Genomic DNA, 22,948 nt, shown 5'->3' with positions numbered 1-22,948 from the left:
TACAACAGACAGTGAAGCAAATGCAAAGGCTGGTAATTCACTGACAACTGCCGTCTTTTGATGGGTGAACTTAAGAACTTTATAATGGCAGAGGACAAGAGAGGGCAAATTGAGTCTAACCATGCAGTCAAATCAACCACTAAGATGGGATTCATAAAGCTCTAACATGGAACTGTACGTGCTGTAATGGGCCAGCTTTAGCCACCTCCAGCAATGCATTTCATTTAGAACAAAAGATAAATCATCTGTTAATATTTTAGTAGGTTCTTTTATGTTATTGATGACTTACAGACAGGAATGTAAATCCTTTCACTGGCAGCAGCCAACAGGGAACCCTGTACTGCAGATGTGCTTATAAATAAAGCATACATTGTCAAGTCACACTGAGTAACAAATGGACTTTTCAGAAGTACCATAGGTTTCAAACATACCACATGCTGGTCTGGTACAAAATGGAATGTGTTCAGCCAACTAGCAATGCAGTCTCTTTGGTCTGTTCCTCTTAGTACAGAATCATATATGGATTACATGCTCATCTATCTCACAGATGATTATACATACACGTGCAGTGTATCTGGCCAAAATCAGATCATGTTCAACTCCTGTGAATGTTCAAAAAATTTGAACAGGGAAGTGGTACAGATAGTGCTCTCTCATCTCTTTCCAAACATGTAGTTCCTAATGGAAATGCTGCAATATACTGACACACACATATATATATATATATATATATATATAATGCATATATTTTAATATATTTGCAACATATCTTTTCAAATATGCATTACTGTGAAATATATCTTTCTTATTTTCTATAATGTCCACATATTTACAATTGATTGAGTATTGAGTGCTGTTTCTGTAAAAGATTCAGTTGGATGTGCAGTAATGCTGAAGAGGACAGCCATTTTTGAATTGATCAAATGAAGCATAATAGTTTTAAACTTATTTTCCTTTGTTGCTGTTGTCTGGGAATATTCTTAGTTTATTGCCTTGATGAGTTAATTGTAGTTGTGTCTTTATAGTCCTGTTTTATTTAACTGGGGAATCTTTTAGGACCAGGAGTCAGTTTATGCCATCAATCCACAATGCATGTAATGAGCACTGTCCAAAACCGAAACTCAAAGAGTGATTTACGGACCGTGTTCTTATATTGTTTTACCATAACTATATGGATTTCCATGCTACAATTTCTTTGGGACTCAATCAAACTCAAAATTGGCCCTTAACTTGGCTACCAATATAAAGCACAATTTAGCAAGTTCAGCAATCACTAAAAATAACTTCACGTGAAGAAAAAGTATAACATTTCCATTCACTTCACTGTAAGAACAGATGTTGATTGAATACAGGCCACTGTTTACAACAGTGTTTGAAATCTAAAGATTAATAACGATGCAAAGTAGTGTCTGAGGAAATCTTTTTATTTTTTATTTTTTATTTTATTTATATTTTCTTCTCAATCTATAATGGCCTGTTTCTGTGTTGAATATCATTGCTACAGCATGCATTATTATCTGAACAAAAGCACACAAGTCAACGGACCTTTAATATGAAGTAAATGCAGGCAGACTGAGTGTCTGATTGACCATAGCAGAGTTGCTGTTATGCAATAAAAAATGGATGTCCTGCCAACTTAGAATCCTCCCTCCCTTGATGGCTATGGCAATTTATGCTACACCCTGCAGACACACACACACTCAAAGGCCACTTTATTAGGTACACCTTGCTAGTACCAGGTTGGCTTCTGCTGCTGTAGCCCATCTGCTTCAAGGTTCGACTTGTTGTGCATTCAGAGATGCTCTTCTGCATACCTTGGTTGTAACGAGTCGTTATTTGAGTTACTGTTGCCTTTCTATCAGCTCAAACCAGTCTCGCCATTCTCCTCTGACCTCTGCCATCAACAAGGCATTTTCGCCCAGAGAACTGCTGCTCACTGGATATTTTCTCTTCTTCGGACCATTCTCTGTAAGCCCTAGTGATGGTTGTGCGTGAAAATCCCAGCAGATCAGCAGTTTCTGAAATACTCAAACCAGCCTGTCTGGCACCAATAACCATGCCACGTTCAAAGTCACTTAAATCATCTTTCTTCCCCATTCTGATGCTTGGTTTGAACTTCAGCAGATCATCTTGACCATGTCAACATGCCTAAATGCACTGAGTTGCTGCCATGTGATTGGCTGATTAGATTTTTGAGTTAACCTGCAGTTGAACAGTTTGGGAAAAGCCATTTCCTATGTTGGCATGGCAATGCCCCCAGGCACACAGTGAGGTTCATAAAGAAATGGTTTTGTCGATAACGGCGTGGAAGAATTTAACTGGCCTGCACAGAGCCCTGATCTCATCCCCATCCAACACCTTTGGGATCAATTGGAAAGCCAACTGTGAGCCAGGCCTAATCGCCCAATCAGTGCCCGACCTCACAAATGCTCTTCTGGCTGAATGGAAGCAAATCCCAGCAGCAATGCTCCAACATTTAGTATAAAGCCTTCCCAGAAGAGTGGATGTTGTTACAGCATCCAAGGGTGGACAAACTCTACATTTATCCCCATAATTTTGGATGAGTTGTTGGGTGTCATGTGTCCACATATTTTTGGCCATATAGTGTATATAAATTACACACAATCCAATCATGAAGTTTTTTACAGAAGCAAGGATATAACATTAGTTTTGAACAAAGGTGCCACAGCCTGCACATTTGAGCCTATGAGCTGCAAGCCCTAACAATTTTCCTACACTACCACCCAAGATGACTTGCATGTCTGCTCTTTCACATACTAAGTTATACTGATGTGCAGTACAGGTTTTTTGTCCATTGCCAACACTTCTAGCATTAGTAGGCCACAGTACACTCAATCCCTTCATCCTTCCAGTTAAAAGCTTACTCCACTAAGCACTACTCCACACCTTTGTGAGAGTTCACAGAAATCCATTAAAGGTGAGTGGATGTCTCAGGTATCTGCTGTATGAGGTCATGCATGTTGAACTGTCATCTCCCCTCTGGGAGCAGCTCATTGTTTTTCCCCTCAATAAAAAGGCGCTTTGAGATCTATATTGTATCCTATATGCCAGATGGTGCACTGTACACACCTGGGCCAAATGATTAAGGTGAAATACTTTAACCCTTTAGACACCAGTAACATTTTATATCTTTGCATCTGTTCATTTAACAATATTCAATACACCTTTTTAAAGACAAAAGGCACTCACAGGTTTTCACATTTTAGCAGCATCAAAATAGTTATTGTATTTAAAATACATTTGACTCCTGTCTGTTGTACTATAATACTCTTTGGTCTTGGAGTAACATGCCTGATGAGATGCTTCAGAGACAAACACTTGAGAAGTCAGAACCTCACACATCATAATTAAATAATGTATTCAGAATCCCGGCTCCATTCAACATTAGTCCTTCATTTTGACTATTAGTAAAATGCAAGTGTTAATGTAGCCAGCAAGGCACAAACACAGTTATACAACTTTAAAAATAATCTAAATTCATGTCATACTGTACGTGTTTCTATGCAATAAATTCAATGTAAGTTTTAACATTTTTCATAACTTTAAAGTAAGGTTTAAAGTTAAAAGGGTTTAACTATCATTAGAAGCAAAAGTCCGACATAAACAGGTTTATGGTGCCATTTAAATGTAGAATGCTATCTTACTTTCTGTATTTCCAGTTTTTTACTACTGTGTTTGAGGAGGGGGATTTGTTAAACTCAAACTAAGAACATGGAAAAGTTGCCCTGTAATTGTCCTCAATTATTTTGCTATTTTAATTACATATCCTTTCAGTATTAATGTGCAAATCCCTCCTACAATCAGTTACACAAATGCAAATGGAATACATCCCAAAGTCATCTTGCTGTATCATTCTTCACCATCCCTTTTGTGGCAGTTACTTCAAAATACTCATTAATCCTTCAAGCAGGTATTACATAAAGGGCATTTGTTACCTGATTATTCATTAGACCATTATTTATTCTGCCATCCTCACACAATGCAAGAAGCAACACATTATAGGTTCCCTGTCATCTCAATTGACCTTAACAGTCACTATACTTTAGTCAACTACAAAGGCTAACTACTTATTAATGCTGTTTTTATTGATCAAACTCTTCTTACGTCTTCTGCTTCCCCATATGACGCTTGCAAAACATGCCTGTTTGCCCTTTGTAGAATCCTATTTAATTTGCATATGCCCTACTTAATGTGACTTTCAAACAGTTGCTGAACACGTGAAAGGTTTGCAAGGGTAATTGTAGAGGACATGCAGACTCAGGGGCATGGTGTGATGTTGATTGCCACCTCCCTGTATCTAAAATATGCTGACACTTCTGTAGAAAAATAAAGTGATCATTTCAAGGTCTAAGTTTAATCTAACCGCAATACAGCCGGTCCTCATCTCCAAGAAGACCAAGCTTGCTTTACATTTTTTCAGTACTTAATGAAATAACATGAGCTTGCCGGTTTCTGACTGCGAATTACACTGAATATGTGAGTTAATTTGAGGAGACAAGCACAATGTTACAGTTGAAAAATGTAATTTCTCACAGCTACATTGAAGACAGGAAGAAAATATATAAATGATAGGCGTAAGATTTGTTTGCTTATTAATCTTGAGTCCTTTTTAATGGTGGGTGATTTATGGGCACAGAAACAGTCTGCGGTGAGCACATTTGTAATTTTGCTAACAGCTGTGCTGTTGCTGGTCTGTGGATAGCACACTGACAGAAGGTAGGGCATCCAATGGGGAGGGGGAGGGGGGAGACTGATGAAGGAGGCACTACAGATATTCCCATGGAAACACCGCAGCAATGAATCTGAGCTGACATAAACAAAACCAGGATGGTTCATTGCCAGGTACTAATCACTGTACTGTTGACTGTTTGTATTCTGTTTTCAGTGTTACCTTCTCAGGGACAACAGACAAAATTTTGCTTGAAAGTTTGTTCACAAACAAGTAGTTATGCATTGTCCATTTCATATAAATAAATAAATAAATAAATAATACAGTATATGAAAGCAATCAAGAGGGTCCTTTCTCAGAAAAAAGATGATGTCTTTTTTAACAAATTATTGAAATTACACCAGTGGCATCTGATATTTTATGTTACTTCTACAATATCAACAATACTCTCCAGCACAGAAAAATAGAGTTATCGCACCGGTACTTTCCAAAAAACTGTTTGCCAGTTTTCTTTCTCATTACAGTTGACAGACTCAGTTCAAGAGAGAAACTGCAGTTGAGAATAAGAACAGTAGGGAAAAAGCCTTCTCTCCGTGGGGAATTGAAAAATCATATTTTCTTGGGTGAAGAAATAGCCAAACAACAAAATGGACTATGAGAATAGGATGACCAGCATGAAGCACAGCTAGACTGAATTCAGCAAATACCCTCACAGTGCAAATCTGAGAAATTTAAATAATGATTTATACGGCTGTGATCAGTGAGATAAAATACTGAATATATTTTAAGACACTGAATTTTCTCTTTCTTTTGTATAAAGGCAAAACTGAGTCAAATTAACCCGTATAAGCCTGTGAGGCTGAGTACACTATTGCTGGAACTTAGAGTGGAGGCTATGCATGTTAATCATATTTACTCCCAGACAGTGGTCATTGTCAGGACTTTGATATGGTTCTGGCAACACCATCTCTCTTCTTCTGGTTTTAGATAGCTTGAACCTTCATACTAAACTATTCAGTTCTTAGTGTATATAGATCAAATGTACTCTATCACAGATTTAACACAGGAAAGACAGTCACTATATGGGTGGGAGAGCCAGACCTAATCTGGTGGATGGGGAGGTGGAAACTTCTCATTGGAGGATGGGTTTTTCAGTGCATTACCTGGTGAATGGGGAGGAGGGGTGCACATGAGTACCACACCCTGGCCTTCCCGCACAGACACGCCTCCTCTTGTCCTCCCACTGAAGTTCCCCAGATCTGCAGTGACAAAACAGATAACAGGAATGAGCAACACAAACATAATGTGCAATCTTAAAAACATTACAATTAAGGAACGTTAATTGAATACTTTGATACCTAACTCTTGCTTTCGTAATAGAAATAAAAACTGCGCCAAACACAGCATGGTATTTAATGAACACTTGTGACCAAACGTGGGGAAAGAGGGGAATTTTTATTTTAATAGAAATTTTTGACATTTTTTGTTTTTCATTTGTTGTGAAACTATAAGATCAGAGATACAAAAGATGTATCACTTGTTGGAATTGACTAATCCATTTTGGAGATATGGCTTGTCTGGGAGAAGTGCTTTTGAGAAATCAGCCTTCAAAGTTTGGCGAGAGATAGTGACAGTGGCCCTGTTCAGACCTTGTATTAAAATGCATCTTGGGTGATCCAATCACAAGTGGACAGCTCTAATTACAGGTGTGAACGCACCCAGGACGCATTGAGGATGCATTGAGATCCAAACACTCAGACCACATTCAGAGGTGGTCTGGGACACATATGGTCACACTCTTTTAGCAGTGTGTACACAACTGCGTCCTGGGCCACACTGAAGGACCACCTCTCAACTGACGTCCTCTGCCTAAGTGGAAGTACATACTCATTCGCGTGCCAACGGCGTCATATTAAAGTGCCAAACAACAAGAAGAAGCCACACTGAATAACAAAATAAATGAGACAAAGTTTGAAAAAAGGATGCCATGTGTCATGGTTCTGTGGTTTGTCTGCGTTTCCCTTTTCGGGCCGCCAGATGGCAGCACTTCAGTTTTTAGTTCTGTTAATTTGCCCTGTTTAATTGTATTATTGTTTTCAATTATTCAATTATTGTTTTTTGGTTGTCTCGTTTTTCCTTCCCTCTCTGTGGCCAGATTGTGCATTGTGCCCTCCTGTGTCTCGTCAGAGTCTTGTCTATTTAAGTTCCTTTCTTCCCTGACTCGGGTGCTGGATCCTTGTGTGTGTTTCTGATTGTGTTTCTGCCCTACGTGTTTCCTCCTGAGAGTAGCTTCCTGTGTGTTTCTGCCTACGTTCCGTTTTTTACGTGTTTTTGGATTTTTGGCTTTTATTTATTTCCTGTGTTTTGAAGTTTTACTTTTTGTTTTTTGAGAATTGCCCTGCGAGGCCTTTTGTTCCCTGCTTTAGGAGACGTCGTGGTCGGGCTGCCTCCCGGTCGGCCAGACCTCCAGCTGCTCAGCCAGCAGACCCCTGACAGACTTTTTTTGCGGAGTCTCGGCTGGCCATTTTTCGAGGGCCTGGTTCGCAGGGGGCCCGCCGCGGGGGGCCTGCCCAGGAGAAGTCTCCTGCTTCGCCCCGCGCCCAGGAGAAGTCTCCTGCTTCGCCCCGCGCCCAGGAGAAGTCTCCTGCTTCGCCCCGCGCCCAGGAGAGGCCTCCTGCTCTGCTGAGAGTCCAGGAGAGGCCTCCTGCTCTGTTGAGAGTCCAGGAGAGGCCTCCTGCTCTGCTGAGAGTCCAGGAGAGGCCTCCTGCTCTGCTGAGAGTCCAGGAGAGGCCTCCTGCTCCGCCGAGAGTCCAGGAGAGGCCTCCTGCTGTGCCTGTTGTCCCGCAGGGGCCGTCTGCTCTGCCCGTTGTCCCACAGGGTCCACCGCCACGGCCTGCTCTGCCCGCTGTCCCGCAGGAGAAGCCGCCTGCTCTGCCCAGTGCTCCCGAGTCCTCCAGTGCTCCGGAGTCCCCCAGTGTCCGTGCTCCGCCTAGTGTTCTCGCGCCCCCTAGTGTTTACAAGCCGTCGCTGCCCCCACCCAGTGCCCAGAGACCTCGCCCAATCCATGTTCCCAACCGCGTGTCTGTTTGTACACCTGCCCCCTTGTCAGTTGTCCTACCTGCTTGCTTGTCTGCCTGTTTGCCCACATGTCTGTCAGCCAGTTCGTTGGCCTGTTTATCTGCCCCCCAGGCCGTCAGCCCGTCGGCCAGTCTGTTCTCCCGCCTGTCTGCCTGTCTGTCAGTGTGTCAGTCTGCTTGTTTTTTGTCCTGTCTGCCCATTTGTCAGTTTGTGTGTCAGTCCTTGAATTCGCCCCTTTCCTTCCCTGTCTGTCTGTCCCTTAGTGTGTCTGTCAGCCTTGCTGTATGTCTCCCCGTGTGCTTGTCTTTCTGTCTGCCCTTTTGTTAGGTCTCCCTGTCTGTTCCCTGTCCGAGTCCCGTTCCCCATACCGTCTTGAGCTCCGTGTCTGTGTGTGTTAGTCCAGTCCAGCGTTGTGTTGAGTCCGTCCCCTGTCTGTTAGCCCGTTCAGTGTTTGAGTCTAGTCCAGTGTCTGTTGTGTTCAGTCTCTGTGTTCAGTTCAGTGTTGTGTTTTTGAGCCCGAGTCCTGTTCCCCGTCTGAGTCCAGTCCCGAGCCCTGTGTCCAGTCCCGAGCCCAGTCCTGTCTGCCCCAGTCCTGAGTCCAGTCCTGTCTGCCTCCAGTCCTGTCTGCCCCCAGTCCCGAGTCCAGTCCTGTCTGCCCCCTGTGCCGAGTCCAGTCTCCTGTCTGCCCCCTGTCCTGAGTCCAGTCTCCTGTCTGCCCCCTGTCCCGAGTCCAGTCTCCTGTCTGCCCCCAGTCCCGAGTCCTGTCTCCTGTCTGCCCCCAGTCCCGAGTCCTGTCTCCTGTCTGCTCCATTCCCGAGTCCTGTCCTGTTAGTCCCGTTCTGTTTGTCACCCCCTCCCCAGGTCAGTCTTCTGGGACGTCAGGAGCCGTCCCTTGGGGGGGGTACTGTCATAGTTCTGTGTTTTGTCTGCGTTTCCCTTTTTGGGCCGCCAGATGGCAGCACTTCAGTTTTTAGTTCTGTTCATTTACCCTGTTTAACTGTATTATTGTTTTCAATTATTCAATTATTGTTTTTTGGTTGTCTCGTTTTCCCTTCCCTCTCTGTCTTTGTTTCAATTTACTGTTTGGATTTTTGAGTTTTTTCCCTCACTCTGCATTTGGGTCCTAACCCCCCGCTCTCGTGACACCATGTCATTCTACAATCAATATCTGGGACTAAATATTGAATAAATATCCAACCTTACCATTGGTTTTACGCACAGAAATGTCCCTTTTGAGACTGAGTGATCATATATTGTCTTGGACAATCCATTTGTGAAATACAGGCATTTGTGATGCCTGGGTACCTTCCAAAATAGCTGTGAGTAATACCACACGTGCTGTTTATGCTGTCGCCCTTTTTCGTACAGTCTGGCTTGATTGACAATTCATTTATTCAGTAAGTGAGAGTATAAGCTAACGATGTATAACGTGTAATTTTGGTTTTGAAATTTGGAATAGCGTTTTATAGGTCAGCGTAACCAAAAATATTCTAATCATCGCATTCACTTACGCATTCAATTTGTGGTATCAGTAAAAGACACTGCACCTAAAGAAACATTGTCAACAATTTTTCATAATTTCTTGGAAAATACTATTATTGAGGACTTCTGGGCATAGCTAAGCCATATGTTTGCTGATAGACCTACCTGACATCATTTTCTGGAGCAAAACAGAAGCGGATATAACTGTATCATTTTGGTTGGTTCTCAAATCGTGTAAGCTGGCTTTGTTCACCACGTTTGAAAATTTCGAAAAGCGCATAGAGCCATATTACGAGTGCGTCAAACATCTTGAGCGATTTAGTTTGCCTGGAACACGCCAAGGAATAGACTCAGTCTGTTTTTGTTTTGATTTTGCCCGCCAAGGTCTTTGCAAACTTCTTCTTCTTTTAATTTCCGGCAGACTAGGCACAGGTAGGGCATTGCTGCTAGAAACTGTATACAAATATACCAGTTAAAAACATATATATACCGGTTGGTTTTAACCTCCCGCCGGTTAAAAACAACAACGCATTTGGTCTTTGCAAATGGAAATGATGTACGTGTTTATTTGCATATTGAGCGGGGAAGTGAGATCCAATCACAAGTGGTCATTCGAGACACATGTGAAGACGCATTCTGATGCCAGGTGTGAACTGACATCCGTCTCGACTGAATCTAGTCACATTCTGGATATATCTGGATACAAAGTACAGGTCTGAACAGGGCCAGTTTCTCACCTGGAGAACACGTGTGAAAACTGGCCTATCATCCACTGGTGGGAGGAGTCTGTGTGATTGGGGGCAGGACAATAGGGCTGGGGGTGTGAACTACATTACATTACATTACATTACAGGCATTTAGCAGACGCTCTTATCCAGACGACGTACAACAAGTGCATTGGTTCACGATGTAGAGGTGCAAAAGAAACACTAGAGTGAAGTAAGGATCGTAGTGCCAGAAGTGACCACATCGATCAGGACTCCAACCCTGTAGAGTAAGCTGTTCAGCAAATAAGAATCCTACCAAGTACAAACTAGCACTGGAATCACATTTGCCTAATCAGACAAAAACAACAATCCTGCCAAATACACTAACGTAATCATATTATCCTAACTAGGTACAGTGAGCTAAACTATAGGCTAGGGAGGGGTGGGGAGAGGTGCAGCCTGAAGAGATGAGTCTTCAGTCTGTGTTTGAAGGTGGTAAGATTCTCTGCTGTTCTGACCGCCACGGGGAGGTCATTCCACCAGCGAGGGGCCAGGACAGACAGCAGACGGGAGCGGGAAGTACAGACGCGAAGAGGGGGAGGTGCCAAGCGTCCAGAGGTGGCAGAACGGAGAGGTCTGGCTGGTGTGTAGGGTCTAATGATCCTCTGGATGTACCCTGGTGCTGACCCCTTAGCTGCCTGGTATGCAAGCACCAAGGTCTTAAATTTGATGCGAGCCATAACAGGCAGCCAGTGGAGGTCAGTGAGCAGGGGGGTGACATGGGAATGTCTGGGGAGGTTGTAGACCAGACGTGCTGCAGCATTCTGGATGAGCTGCAGGGGTCTGATGGCGGATGCTGGCAGACCAGCCAGTAGTGAGTTGCAGTAGTCCAGGCGGGACAGGACCATCGCTTGAACCAGGAGCTGGGTTGCGTAGGTGGCAACTAGCAGCAAAATACAGGTGAGAGCTTTAGGCATTAGGCTTAATGGGCTGTGATAATAGTGATATTGAGAAAAATAAAACTTTCATTCAGAGAATTGTAAAAAGGTGTATAAACAACAAAACAGTGAATACCCTATTCAGTCTTCCCATATTGATTACAGCATAAATACAGTATAGATACGGCCAAAAGTTCTATTTTTGTTTCATCTGACTGGAGAACACTCTTGGTGATCACCAGAAAACTTCATTCTGGCTTTTAAAAAAATGATTTTATGAACTGTTTGGCCATAATGACCCACGCTATGTATGGAGGAAAAAGGGTGAGGCTTTCAATCCGAAGAACACCATCCCAACTGTGAAACATGGGGGTGGCAGCATCATATTGTGGGGGTGTTTTGCTGGAAAAGGGACTGGTGCACTTCAGAAAATAGATGGCATCATGAGGAAGAAGGATTATCTTAAAATACTGAAGCAACACCTCAAGACATCAGCTAGAAAGTTAAAACTTGATTGCAACTGGGTCTGCCAGCAGGACAATGATCCTATGCATATGTTCAAAGGTGTAAAAAAACATGGCTTAAAAACAACAAAGTGAAAGCATTGGAGTGGCCATCACAAAGCCCTGACCTGAATCCCATATAAAATTTGTGGACTGAACTGAATAAATGTGTCTGAGCAAAGAGGCCCACAAACCTGATTGAGTTACACCAGTTCTGTCAGGAGGAAAGGGCAAAATGCCACCAAATACTAACAAAGTGTATGTAAACTTTTGACCTCAACTGTATTTTCTTTATTCTATAGTCATTATATGTACTTCTCATACTGAATTAAACCATATTTACTTTTCCAATTGTACCCAAGGATGTACACAGCACCAGGATAAAAGATTTGTTCAGTCTGGAATAGACTGAACAAAGCAGAAAAAATTGACATGCATTTTCCCCAAGGTGAGCCCAAGTGTCCCCAAAACCTTTCCAAATAAACCAAACCTCTCCAAATTGGAATATTGTGTATATATTTTTTCCCAGCCATATTCCACTTCAAGAAGCTAATTCCATTAAGGGTGGTGCCTTTTATCACAACCAGAGTTGGGTAACCCGGCTTCAAAGAGTAAAAAGACTGACCATGTATTTGTTCCATCACCATGCACTAAACCAGCTGATTCTAATTAGCATAACTCTTCAGCATGATAGGAGAACTAATTATTGTAATCAGCTGGTTTAGGTCATGTTGGTGGAGCAAATACATGGTCAGTCTTTTTACTCTTTGAAGCCGGGTTATCCACCTCTGATCACAACTGCAGTGTCATTGCCGATAAACAAACAAAGCTCTGATAAACAATTGAAAAAGCCTGTGCTAAGCTTCCACTCCTACGCAACGTGAAAACGCAAAGTGAAGTAACTGGGTACATAGCAGAATAGCTAAGCCATCAGTTCAGCTATAAGAAAGCAGTTAACTACGATCAAAAGTTATGCAAATGAGCTTGAAGAACACTGTAGGTTACTGTAATGTATACATTTTCCAAGAACTGGAATGTCTAACTGAGATCATTTTTTAAACACAACATTCAAAGATGACATTTCAAATACACTTATTTTGACTAGCTATGACATAAGGCAAGAGAATAAAACAGATAAAGTAAAACGGGACATTTGAAAAATGAGCGTAATATTTGAAATGCAATTTTTGCATATTTTGTTTTGAGGCTAAAAATGAAAAAAAAACATTTGTTTATTCGATTGTTCGTTTTCATATATATAACAAAAAACTAAAAGACCAAATTAACATAAAGCGTTCCCTCTTTTACGAATCAATATGGAATAATACAATCGTACCTGGAACACTGCAACTTTAAAATCTCAGAAATTCTCATTTTAAATCTCGAAAATACAAGATTAATCTTTGAAATATGGCTTTAAAAACCTCATATTTCAGACTCATATTAGGGGAAAGACTGTGTTTTGGCCCTATTCATTTTTTGCAAGAAATTAATGTATGTGTATCTGTTTCTGTTCAACCACCAAAATTATCAGTGTCTGTATCACTAGAAACCATAAGTGGTCAATCCCAGAAGCGAATCGAAAATATAGAGAAATAGGTGTTTTCCGACTCAGATTGCACTTGTTGGCCTTTTAAAGCCTCAAACTGACTTTTACATCATAGCATTTTTCTTAAAGGTGCCACTTGATAATATGACCCTAGTTCATTGGCTTTTTACCTCAGATAAGATATGGCCCTCCATTCAAATCTGATATTGACTTGCATTTACTAGGAGAATAAAGTAAAGTTTACTTTTTTGCAGCTACTAGCACTTGGGTGCAGCCACCTAGGAACAAGCTAGTTTGCGGCATCATTGGTTGGTTTTCTCAAGCTATCGCAACGTATTTCCATAGCAAATAGTTAAATCTTGGAAAGTGGAAAGGTATGAATTTGATTGTAAGTTAAATCACCTTCATCACTACTTGATGTTTCGATAACAAGGCCTAGCTAGTAGTAGTGGCAAGGTAATGATCTAGCTAGACTGCTGATACCAAGACTTAGGTAGGCATACAGCAGAGCTGGTGTTAGCAAGTTACAAACAAGCAGAGATTTTGAAAAAGGTCATTGGCTGCTTCTAATTTGATAGCTAGCCAAAATATCATAACATTAGCTGGCTATCTAGCAAAATGGTGTTTGAGAGCAAACATGGGCTAAAAAGCCATGATTTGAAAATTGGTTAAAATACAAACTAAATAGTATAAAGTATGCAGTTTTTGCCACAACCTTTGATATTCTGTTGCTTTAGCCTACTAATTAGCTGATGAGTTTGCACAGGAACACATTTCAGTACACATGCGCACATATGCTTGTTCTATTTCTGGTTTTTTAAAAGGTTAGCAGAAAGTTCAGTTGTAGGTGTTCTTTGATGCTATATCAGGGTTGCACACAGTATAGTAGCACATAGCATTACATTTATGATATCAGAAGTTTAAAAAAAAAACAAAATGTCAGCTGAAATTGATAAATTGCTTTCAATGAAGGAAACACTCTCAGAAGCCCTTTCCAAACATTCCAGGCATTTGTTTCCTCCACTTCATAATAATGCAAGCCCATTTTTATTCATCATAATTATGGTTGATTAGCATATCTTTTTGAGATGATTAAATCTTCAAAATAATTACTTTCTGGTTCAAATGAATAATTCATTTTAGATACAATTTTTATATTTATCCATGAGTTTAACATTTATTTGCTGTGATACAGATTTAAGATTAATTATTTAATCTGATACCAATTTTTAATGTATACACATTCAATACTTATTTGTCTCGAATTGTTTTGTTTTTTTGTGTGAATAGAATATTCATATATACTTTATATATATTTAATTTTTATTTTATTGTTTATGTTAAATATTTATTTCTTAAGACAGATTTCAAAATTGGTATGGATAAACATTAAAAATATTTTTTGACTTTAATCTAGAAAAAAAAAAAAGAAAATACATTTGTATTAGATTTGATTATTTTATATCTGTAAATATTGTATATTTTGCCCTGGTTTGGGGGAAAAGTGCATATACAAATGAAATGGAACCCCATAGAAATATTAATTTGATTCATTTGAAATAAGCATGTTATTTCATTTCAGTATCACAGATAATGGTAGCATGAAGCTTTGAAAAGGTGACTATGGGCTAATTAAGACTTAATAAAACAAGGCAGTGTTGAATTATCATCCATACAAGCGTTTTCAGTGACATTTTGTTACTTGTCAGATTTGGCTCAATGGCTCTGCTTCCAATATTCCAACTTGTAATCCATGCTTAATTAAGTCGGATCAGGTTCTAAGCAGCTTCTGACCATTTTTAGCAAATGAAGCTTAATTATAAATGCTAACCTTAGTCAAAGCTGAACTTCAATCCCATGCACCAGCCCACAACACCAATCCAAAGAAACAGACTTCATTGCACTGTTATAAGTCTGGCATTAAAAAAAGGTGAAGGACCTGCATCGCAAATGGTCATTGCAAACACCGTATTTCCATATTCCTGTATGTCATGAAAGGTACCATTTTCTCTCTAAGCAGTATTAAGCTTTATTTCAGCGTTCGGATAGGGTTACTAACAGTGTCTTTCCTTTTATGACTGTGTGTATATATATATATATATATATATATATATATTAAAATCTTGTAAATTAGATAGTTGTGATTTCATTTGTAAGGCTTTGTAACTGGAGCATGTTGTGTCAGATTATGGAGGTAACTGTTAGCATTATCTTCACGTTAACCTAACTAAAATCAATTAATGGATGAGAAATTAATGATTTTTTGTGTCTAAGTAATTTATCCTTTTTTAAATAAGGTTGCTCATGAGTTAGCTTTGTAAGCAACTGATATCTGATATCAATCATTAACACAAAACAATTTGGGAAGCGGGAATTGTGTTATTTAATGGTATTTTATACTGAAATTATTAGCCGTCCTATCAGTTTAATTGGGCATTTTACAACCACAATCCTTCTGACGAGCCACGCTTATCAGGCTGTGTTGTTGTGTAATGAAACAAAATGCAGCATCAATCTCACTTGGCTTTCAGTAGTTTTTTTTTTTTTTTTGATGTAATCAGCATTTGAAGGACAGAGGCATTATTGCATGTACCTTGGAGAAAAATGTCTATGAAACTGATTTTGTCTTGGACTTTTGTTTACAGGTGCTCCTTGGATCAACCCAGAAAGGGGCTAAAAATTAAAGAACAGGGTGGGCTTCAACCAGAGTTTGAACTTTTCTGAGAAAACTAGTTGACTTTGTGTGGATGTCAATGTAGACATCATTTTCTGACTGTATACTGTGTTTACATTGGAGGTTTTATATCTACATATTTACTACCTCTCCACCTTAGCTAATGTCTGGTAAGCATGTTGGTGCAATATGACTGCTGTGCATCACCCAGGTGGGTGCTACACATTAGTGGTGGTTGAGGCAAGCTTCCCCCTCATCACTGTAACGCGCTCTTAGTTTGAGTAAAGTGCCATATAAATGCAATGAATTCCATCTATCCTTCCACCCATTATCTACACCACTTATCCTGAGCAGGGTAGTGGGGGGGGTGCTGGAGCCTATCCCAGCATGCATTGGGCGAGAGGCAGGAATACACCCTTGACAGTCTGTCATTCTATCGCAGGCCACACACACCATTCACTCACACATTCATACCTATGGGCAATCTAGAGTCTCACTTACACACTCATATCTGTGGGCAATTTAGAGTCTCCAATTAGCCTTTGGACTGTGAGAGGAACCCAGAGTACCTGGAAGAAACCCACGCGGACACACGGGCAGAACAGGCAGACTCCCCACAGAAAGCCTGTGGCTGGGATTCAAACCCAGGACCTCCTTGCTGTGAATGGTCAAATTTACAGGTATATTATACAGTATTAACTATAATTTCACGGTAAATTACTGGCTACTGAGTATAGTTGATATGTGAAAATACAAGTGGTTATTGTAATTTTGCAATAGCTGATTACTGCAATTCTGCTGTAGCAAATAGCTATACAAACAGCTATATCACAGTAATCCATGATCTCATTTACTGTGAATAGGCTAACAGTAAATTACTGTGAAGCTTACTGTAAAAGTACTGCAACTAGTAGCCAGTAATTTACTGTAAATGTACAGCCAATTTGGATGGCAGGTATGGCATCCCACAAAGCCATAGCTTCATGGGGCAGCATGTCACATACCTATACAGCACCGAGTTTGGCACTTTTCAGGGTTCTCACAGAAATAACTGTAATGACCACAGACTATCAGCCCTTAAGTACGTTAACTTATATACCTTCTGACCTCGTATAAAAATTCTGAATTCACAAACAACATCACATGTCCACACAATAAAGCCTCAAACATGGGTGATTTTGCCTTTTTTCCTTCTTCATTTTTTCCTGCTGATTACATTATCACAAATGCTCCAGTACCACAATCAATAATTCTCCCCATTGTACATTTATCTACGTCTACCACCAACAAATAACATCTCACCTTGAAAGTAGCCAATTGCAGGAAACACAGGCAAAAGGACGTTGTAAACACATTGTGGTTCCAATCTTGGCTTTGTGTGGACTAATAATTGCCAAAAAAAATTTATGTTGCTTTTACAGCTGTATAATCTTTGGGGAAAGCTCATTTTTATTTCATTTAAATGCATTCTCTATCATTTCACATGCAAACCCCACATACTCTAATGTCATTTCAAGACTGAATTTGTCCAAGGACACAGCAACAACTCATCCAGGAAGTCACAAAAGATCCTGGAAGAAGATCCAAAGAACTGCAGCCTTTCTAGCCTTAGCTAAGGTCAGTGTTCATGACTCCACAGTAAGTAAGAGACTGGGCAAAAATAGGATTCATGGGAGAGTATCAAGGCGAAACCACTGCTAACTAAGACAAACATTAATGCTCGTCACACATTTGAAAAAAAAAAAAAACAACAAAAAAAAAAACACCTGGATGGCATTTAGGACTAAGTTCTATGGACAGATGCGACAAAACTGGAACTTTTTGGGTAACATTTTTGTCCTATTATGTCAGAGGTAAAGCAAATAGAGCATTCCACAGTAAGAACATCATACCAACAGCCAAACATGGTGGTGGTAGTGTGATGGTGTGGGGATGCTTTGCTGCCTCAGGACCTGGACAACTTGCCATTATTAAAGCAATAACAAATTCTGCTCGGTTCTAGAAAATGCTTAAAGAGAATGTCCGGTCATGTGTCTGTGAGCTGAAGCTGACGAGTAATTGAGTTATGCAGAATAACAATGATCTAAAACACAAAAGCAAGTCCACATTTGAATGGCTGAAAAGAAACAAAATCTAAATTTTGTAATGGCCTAGTCAAAGTCCTGACTTGAACCCAATAGAGATGCTGTGGAAGGACATGAAACGAGCAGTTCAAGCTCAAAAATCAAAATGAGTTTGAATTAAAGCAGTTCTGCAAAGAAGAGTAGGCAAAAACCCCTCCACAGCAATGTGAAAAACTTAACATCAAAATAAAGGAAGCATTTGGTCGCAGTGGTCGCAAGGTGGTCGCAAGATTCTCTGGAATCTACCAGAGCACTTTCAAGTTTTAACAGCAAGTAAAGAGTTAAAGTATTTGGCATGGGTCAGTTTAAAAATGTGCTGAACTTCACACATGAAAAAGACAGAAAATGAAGGTGCAGTACATGTCTTCTGCCATAATACAAACCTCCAATGACATTACATCTGAACCCCTTCAACATCTGATCGATACAAAAAAAGGAATATCATTTAAAATTGAGGGGATTAGGTCACTCCTGATAGAAAAGATGAAAAGCAAGCTCTGGCTGTCTCTCTGGAGTGCTAAGACCTCAGAGATGGGGCTGATTTCAGCACATAACAGGCCAAAGGAAGGCACTGTGGGAAACCGGATAAAGACCCTCAGGTCCACTGAGTTTGATCGATGTTAGCCCGTTATGTAGCACAACACAGCTCTATAAGACAAGGACAAGGAACCCTGCTCCTAGAAGGCTGTACTGTATCTGTTTATGGTTTTAGTTTCCACATATTATCCTTGACTCAGTGAACTAAATTAGCTGCATACAAGAAGGGCAGTTCTCTTACATATTAGACCACAGTAAAACATTTCTTACAGGAAGTCTTCAGCAGTTGTTATTGACCTTCTCAATAATGTATAAGTTTATTTAAATAAATAATTAGAGGTTGGCATGAAATCAGCACTCACATAAATGAAATATAGTGCAATATACTGTAAATATGGGGACTTTTTGGGAAGATAGATTGAGAACATATTTCACAGCAGAGTTGCAGTAGTTCCTTAGCCATGCTTTAAGAGATACAAACTCCTTCTGGCACTGCTGTCCCCACGCTTTGTCACTGGCATGGCCATACCTACCATTGAGGACACCAAGGTCATTAACCTGGTATTTTTTCTGAGTCTGAGGTGATTCAGTGTAATATTAAGTAAAAGTGGTGAACTACTGTACATAAAATCACTTCATGTCAGTAGAGCAAAGATTTTATGCAAAGCCAAGACCACCGCTTTCTCGCTGATCACCGTCATTAATGTGTGTGGTGGTGAAACAGACCCATCCCAAGCAGGTCGATTCCGTCATTGCTACAAAATCATTGCTCGGAAAAGATGATGCAATGACACTTGGGATGACTTTACTGTGCAGCGGGAGTGGTAAATCAGACTGCTGATCTGACTGAAGCCAAGAGAAGCATGATGAAGGTGATTATAAAAAGGTGACTGCTTGTATAACCAGATTAATGAGATCAACTTACTATTTAGCTGCTTTATGTGTAGTTTAGTGTAGTCAGTAACCAAATGTAGCTGTCTCTATGTAGCTGACTGTTACATAAACCACTTTTTAGTCAGACTCTACAGTGGTGATCGGCTAATTTAGGCTAACATGATCTAATGCAGCATACATTGCCAGTGGTGATAGTCACAAAGCTAGTGGCCATTCATGAAATCCTGGGGATCTACTACTTTTGTAGTGAACGTGCTCAAATTGCCTTTGAATGCGGGGAAGAGCATTTCTCTTGTTAACCGAAATTGGAAAAGACGTTCCCTTTGTCAAGACAGGCACAATGAAACGTATTAATCTTATGTTCAATATTATATCGACAGCTTGGAGTTGGAGGGGGAGGAGATGGGGGGAAGAGGGTTAAGTGGAAAATGTCAAAGTCTTGGATTTGCCAATTGTCAGCATGCATGCTATATGCAGCGTATCTTGAAGTGTACGGGAGACCAGGGTTGGTTCCTCAAGAATGATAACATTTTCAAATGAACTGTCAACAAATTTTTGTTGATGTTCATTAAATTCAGTCCATAACATGAAAGGCATTTTGACTTCAAACTGAATGAATTAAAAGGAACATCTGACCCCTTCATCAGGGTCGGTTATGCCCATAGGTGGGGTCAGTTGTGCCGCTTACCTTAAAGTAAACAAGAGGACATGGTAAGTGATTTCTTTCCATTTTAAAACCAGTGTACATGTTCAATCACATGTTTTCTTCGACCTCAACGTGTAAAAATTGAATACTAAATTTAATCTTTACTCATCATGACAATTAAATGTCATTAATTTTCAGATGTTTTGTGATCATTCTACCCTCTTTAGGATTTCTACTTTTCAGTGTGGATCGTTCAGTGCTGCATATGTAGCAGCACTCTCTGCTCTGTTACATTGAATACATAGTACATATTGTTTTGAAAAAGATGTATTATTATTTAGATGTTACCTTATACTTTGTTTATCTATTTTAATGTGATATTTTAATATTTATAATTTACATGTATGTATATAATAGGACCTTGATTAAATTATCTTCACTGTATTTTATGATTTTATGGTTTCTATGGTCATCTATTAATATTTATATACTTTTGCTGGAGATTTTTTCTGTTCTCTCAGGTGAGTGTCATTGAAATGTACACTTGAAAGAACTTGCTTTTTCCTGTATCTAGATGTATATTCCATTGATATGACATAACATCTATTAATTTTGTGTGATCAGAATATTATATTTGATTATATTTGTAGTTTACTGTTAGCTTGTCAATTTCTGCTTTATTGATGTAATTCTATAGAATGAGTTTCTTTTTTTATTTTTGCAAGCAAATAGTGCTTGTATTCCCTAAGGGACCCAATGTATAATAAAACCACCACCTTTGAACAGTGAAAATCAACAACTGTCTTCTGTTTACTGTGGGAGTTGTCCATCAATTCAACACAATGCAAAGAAAACTGCTACCACTATCAGACATATAGATACTGAGTTAAAGAAAGAAACCCTGTTACACATAGATAAACACTTAACCTGATTCTCCTATATAATTACTGCTTGACATTGATGGGTCCAAAGTGATCATCAACCAATTTGTCCTCTCAAAACATTTAAAAATGCACCAGCTTTGATTAAGCAAATCAATTTTTTCCGAGGGGCATGCCTCCCAACCCCTCTAGATAGGCTAGGTCTCATTACCCTGGTAATTTGCAACTCTTCGAAAGTTGTGTAAAATAAATTCTATTGGCAGCTTACCCGCCCCCCTGAAAACAGGCACGGTTAGTATCGACTGAACGTAATGTGCTGTCTTTCCATCAATATGCCATTTCACATAAACACAACCTGCCACAAAGGCTGTATGGATAACAACGACGGCCTTTTCAGACCAAATTGCAGGCAGCTTCTGTTAGCACAGCTAAATTGTACAAATTAAGTGTGGCGACACTACAAAGGAGCAGGCTGCTCCCACAATCTGTTCATAATCTCGTCTCATAACCAGAAGGGAATTTGAGCTGTCTTCCACAAGCACTAACAAACCTATGTACACACAGTTTACCTTCTGAGAAGCACTGTTTAGCAACTTGGCTGAAACAAACATGTAAGATTTGGAGGGTCAGAAGAACACCTTCAAAAACACCTGACAGTCTGACAGTTCAATTGGAATCAAGCACTTTTCTAAACTAGGCACAGACCAAATGGTATTTCAATCATCTACAATCATGTTTTTTCACACCACATACCTCAAAAGATTTAATTTGGATTCTTTATGAGTGGATGAGGGTCTTTTGATGGTAAGGTGAAAAGCTTGTCACTACAAAGAGGTCAAACCAGTGTAGAAATACGTGTACATTGATAGGGATATTGCAGAATCAAATCAAAGCAGCATCAAATGGCTCCATAGCATAGAGAGTGCATTCCCTTTCTGTAAAGCATCATGGCTTAATAAATACATCCTGTCAGAGCGGTCTGACTCTTCTGTACTTTGAACTGTGCTGTGGAGAGAACCCTGATCTTGAAAAGCTTCACAGCCTGAGGGAAGAGTAATCGCTTTCCATTTGCTCTTTTCTTTATAAAGGAGAGAAAACAATGAGTCATGTCTTGAATGCATGGTTGAGTAGCAAGTAGATGAGATAGCTGCATGAGCCTATTGTGGCTATCTTTTACGGCTTTCTTTGACGATCTCTGATGGCTTTCCACACAAACGAGACAGAGTTTCTGTATGAGCTCTTCTGTTTACCTGCTCCAATTCCTCACTTCTGTCTTACTACAGTATCACCTACAGTAAAGCTAAGATTCAATCTATCTACAATGCACTCTGTCCAAAGCTTTAGCAAATATTACATTGCTAGTAAATCTCTTATATGTAATAAGCTCATAAATCCCATGCCATAATTGTATAACACTCATTTGAATACTTTGAATTCCTACTTCTTGCACTGAGATTACATCTGTGCAAAATTGTCTGAAGACATTGAATATTTTTGTTTGTTTTTTTATTTATTTGCCACCCAACTCAGGTCTGTATACAGTGAGCTCCATAATTTTTGGGACAGAGACACATTTCTCATGATTTGTCTCTGCATGGGATTAAAGTGCACATTTTCAGCTTTTACTGTATTTAAGGGAATTTTCATACACCTTGTTTTCACCATTTAGAAATTACAGAAATTTGTATACATAGAATAACATAATATAATGTTCTGGACATATCAATGTTCTATAAATGAAAGCAGTCATTTTAGTACTTTGTTGCATACCTTTTGCAATGCAATGCCTGCTTGAATTCTGTGACCTATAGACATCACTAAGAGGCTTGTCTTGGGCACTAGTTGTCATAAGTTTTCTCTTCAGCATATAAATGCATGTTCAATTGGATTCAGATCGGGTAATTGACTTGGCCAGTTAATAATTTAACAGTTTTTCACATTTAAAAAAACTCCTTTCTTACTTTTGCGGTGTGTTTGGGATCCTTGCCCTGCTGTTGGATGAAGCACCACCCAAAGGGTTTGGAGGCATTTTCCTGAGCTTAAGCAGATAAGATGTTTATGTACACTTCAGAATTTATTCTGCTGCTGCTACTGCAGTTTCATCATCAGTGAAGATGAGTGAGCCAGTACCTGTGGCAGCCATACAAGCCCAAACCATAAAACCCCCATCACCACGTTTCACAGATTAGGGCAGTGCTTTGGATCTTGGGCAGTTACCTTTGGCCTCCACACTTTGCTTTTATTGT

General features: G+C 39.9%; 1 protein-coding gene across 3 annotated transcripts in view; it reads right to left on the bottom strand.

The window, feature by feature from the left end:
• The window catches only part of LOC118235586 (contactin-5-like), a 350,615-nt gene that overhangs the window by 97,078 nt on the left and 230,589 nt on the right, over positions 1-22,948 (bottom strand). For all 3 annotated transcript variants that reach the window (XM_035433068.1, XM_035433066.1, XM_035433067.1), the window contains exon 6: positions 5,854-5,949. In XM_035433068.1, coding sequence (XP_035288959.1) covers positions 5,854-5,949 — 96 coding nt within the window. The remainder of the gene's footprint in view (positions 1-5,853; positions 5,950-22,948) is intronic.

Source organism: Anguilla anguilla, chromosome 9, assembly GCF_013347855.1.
Source record: "Anguilla anguilla isolate fAngAng1 chromosome 9, fAngAng1.pri, whole genome shotgun sequence".
NCBI lineage: Eukaryota > Metazoa > Chordata > Actinopteri > Anguilliformes > Anguillidae > Anguilla > Anguilla anguilla.
This window is presented reverse-complemented; position numbering and strand designations above follow the sequence as displayed.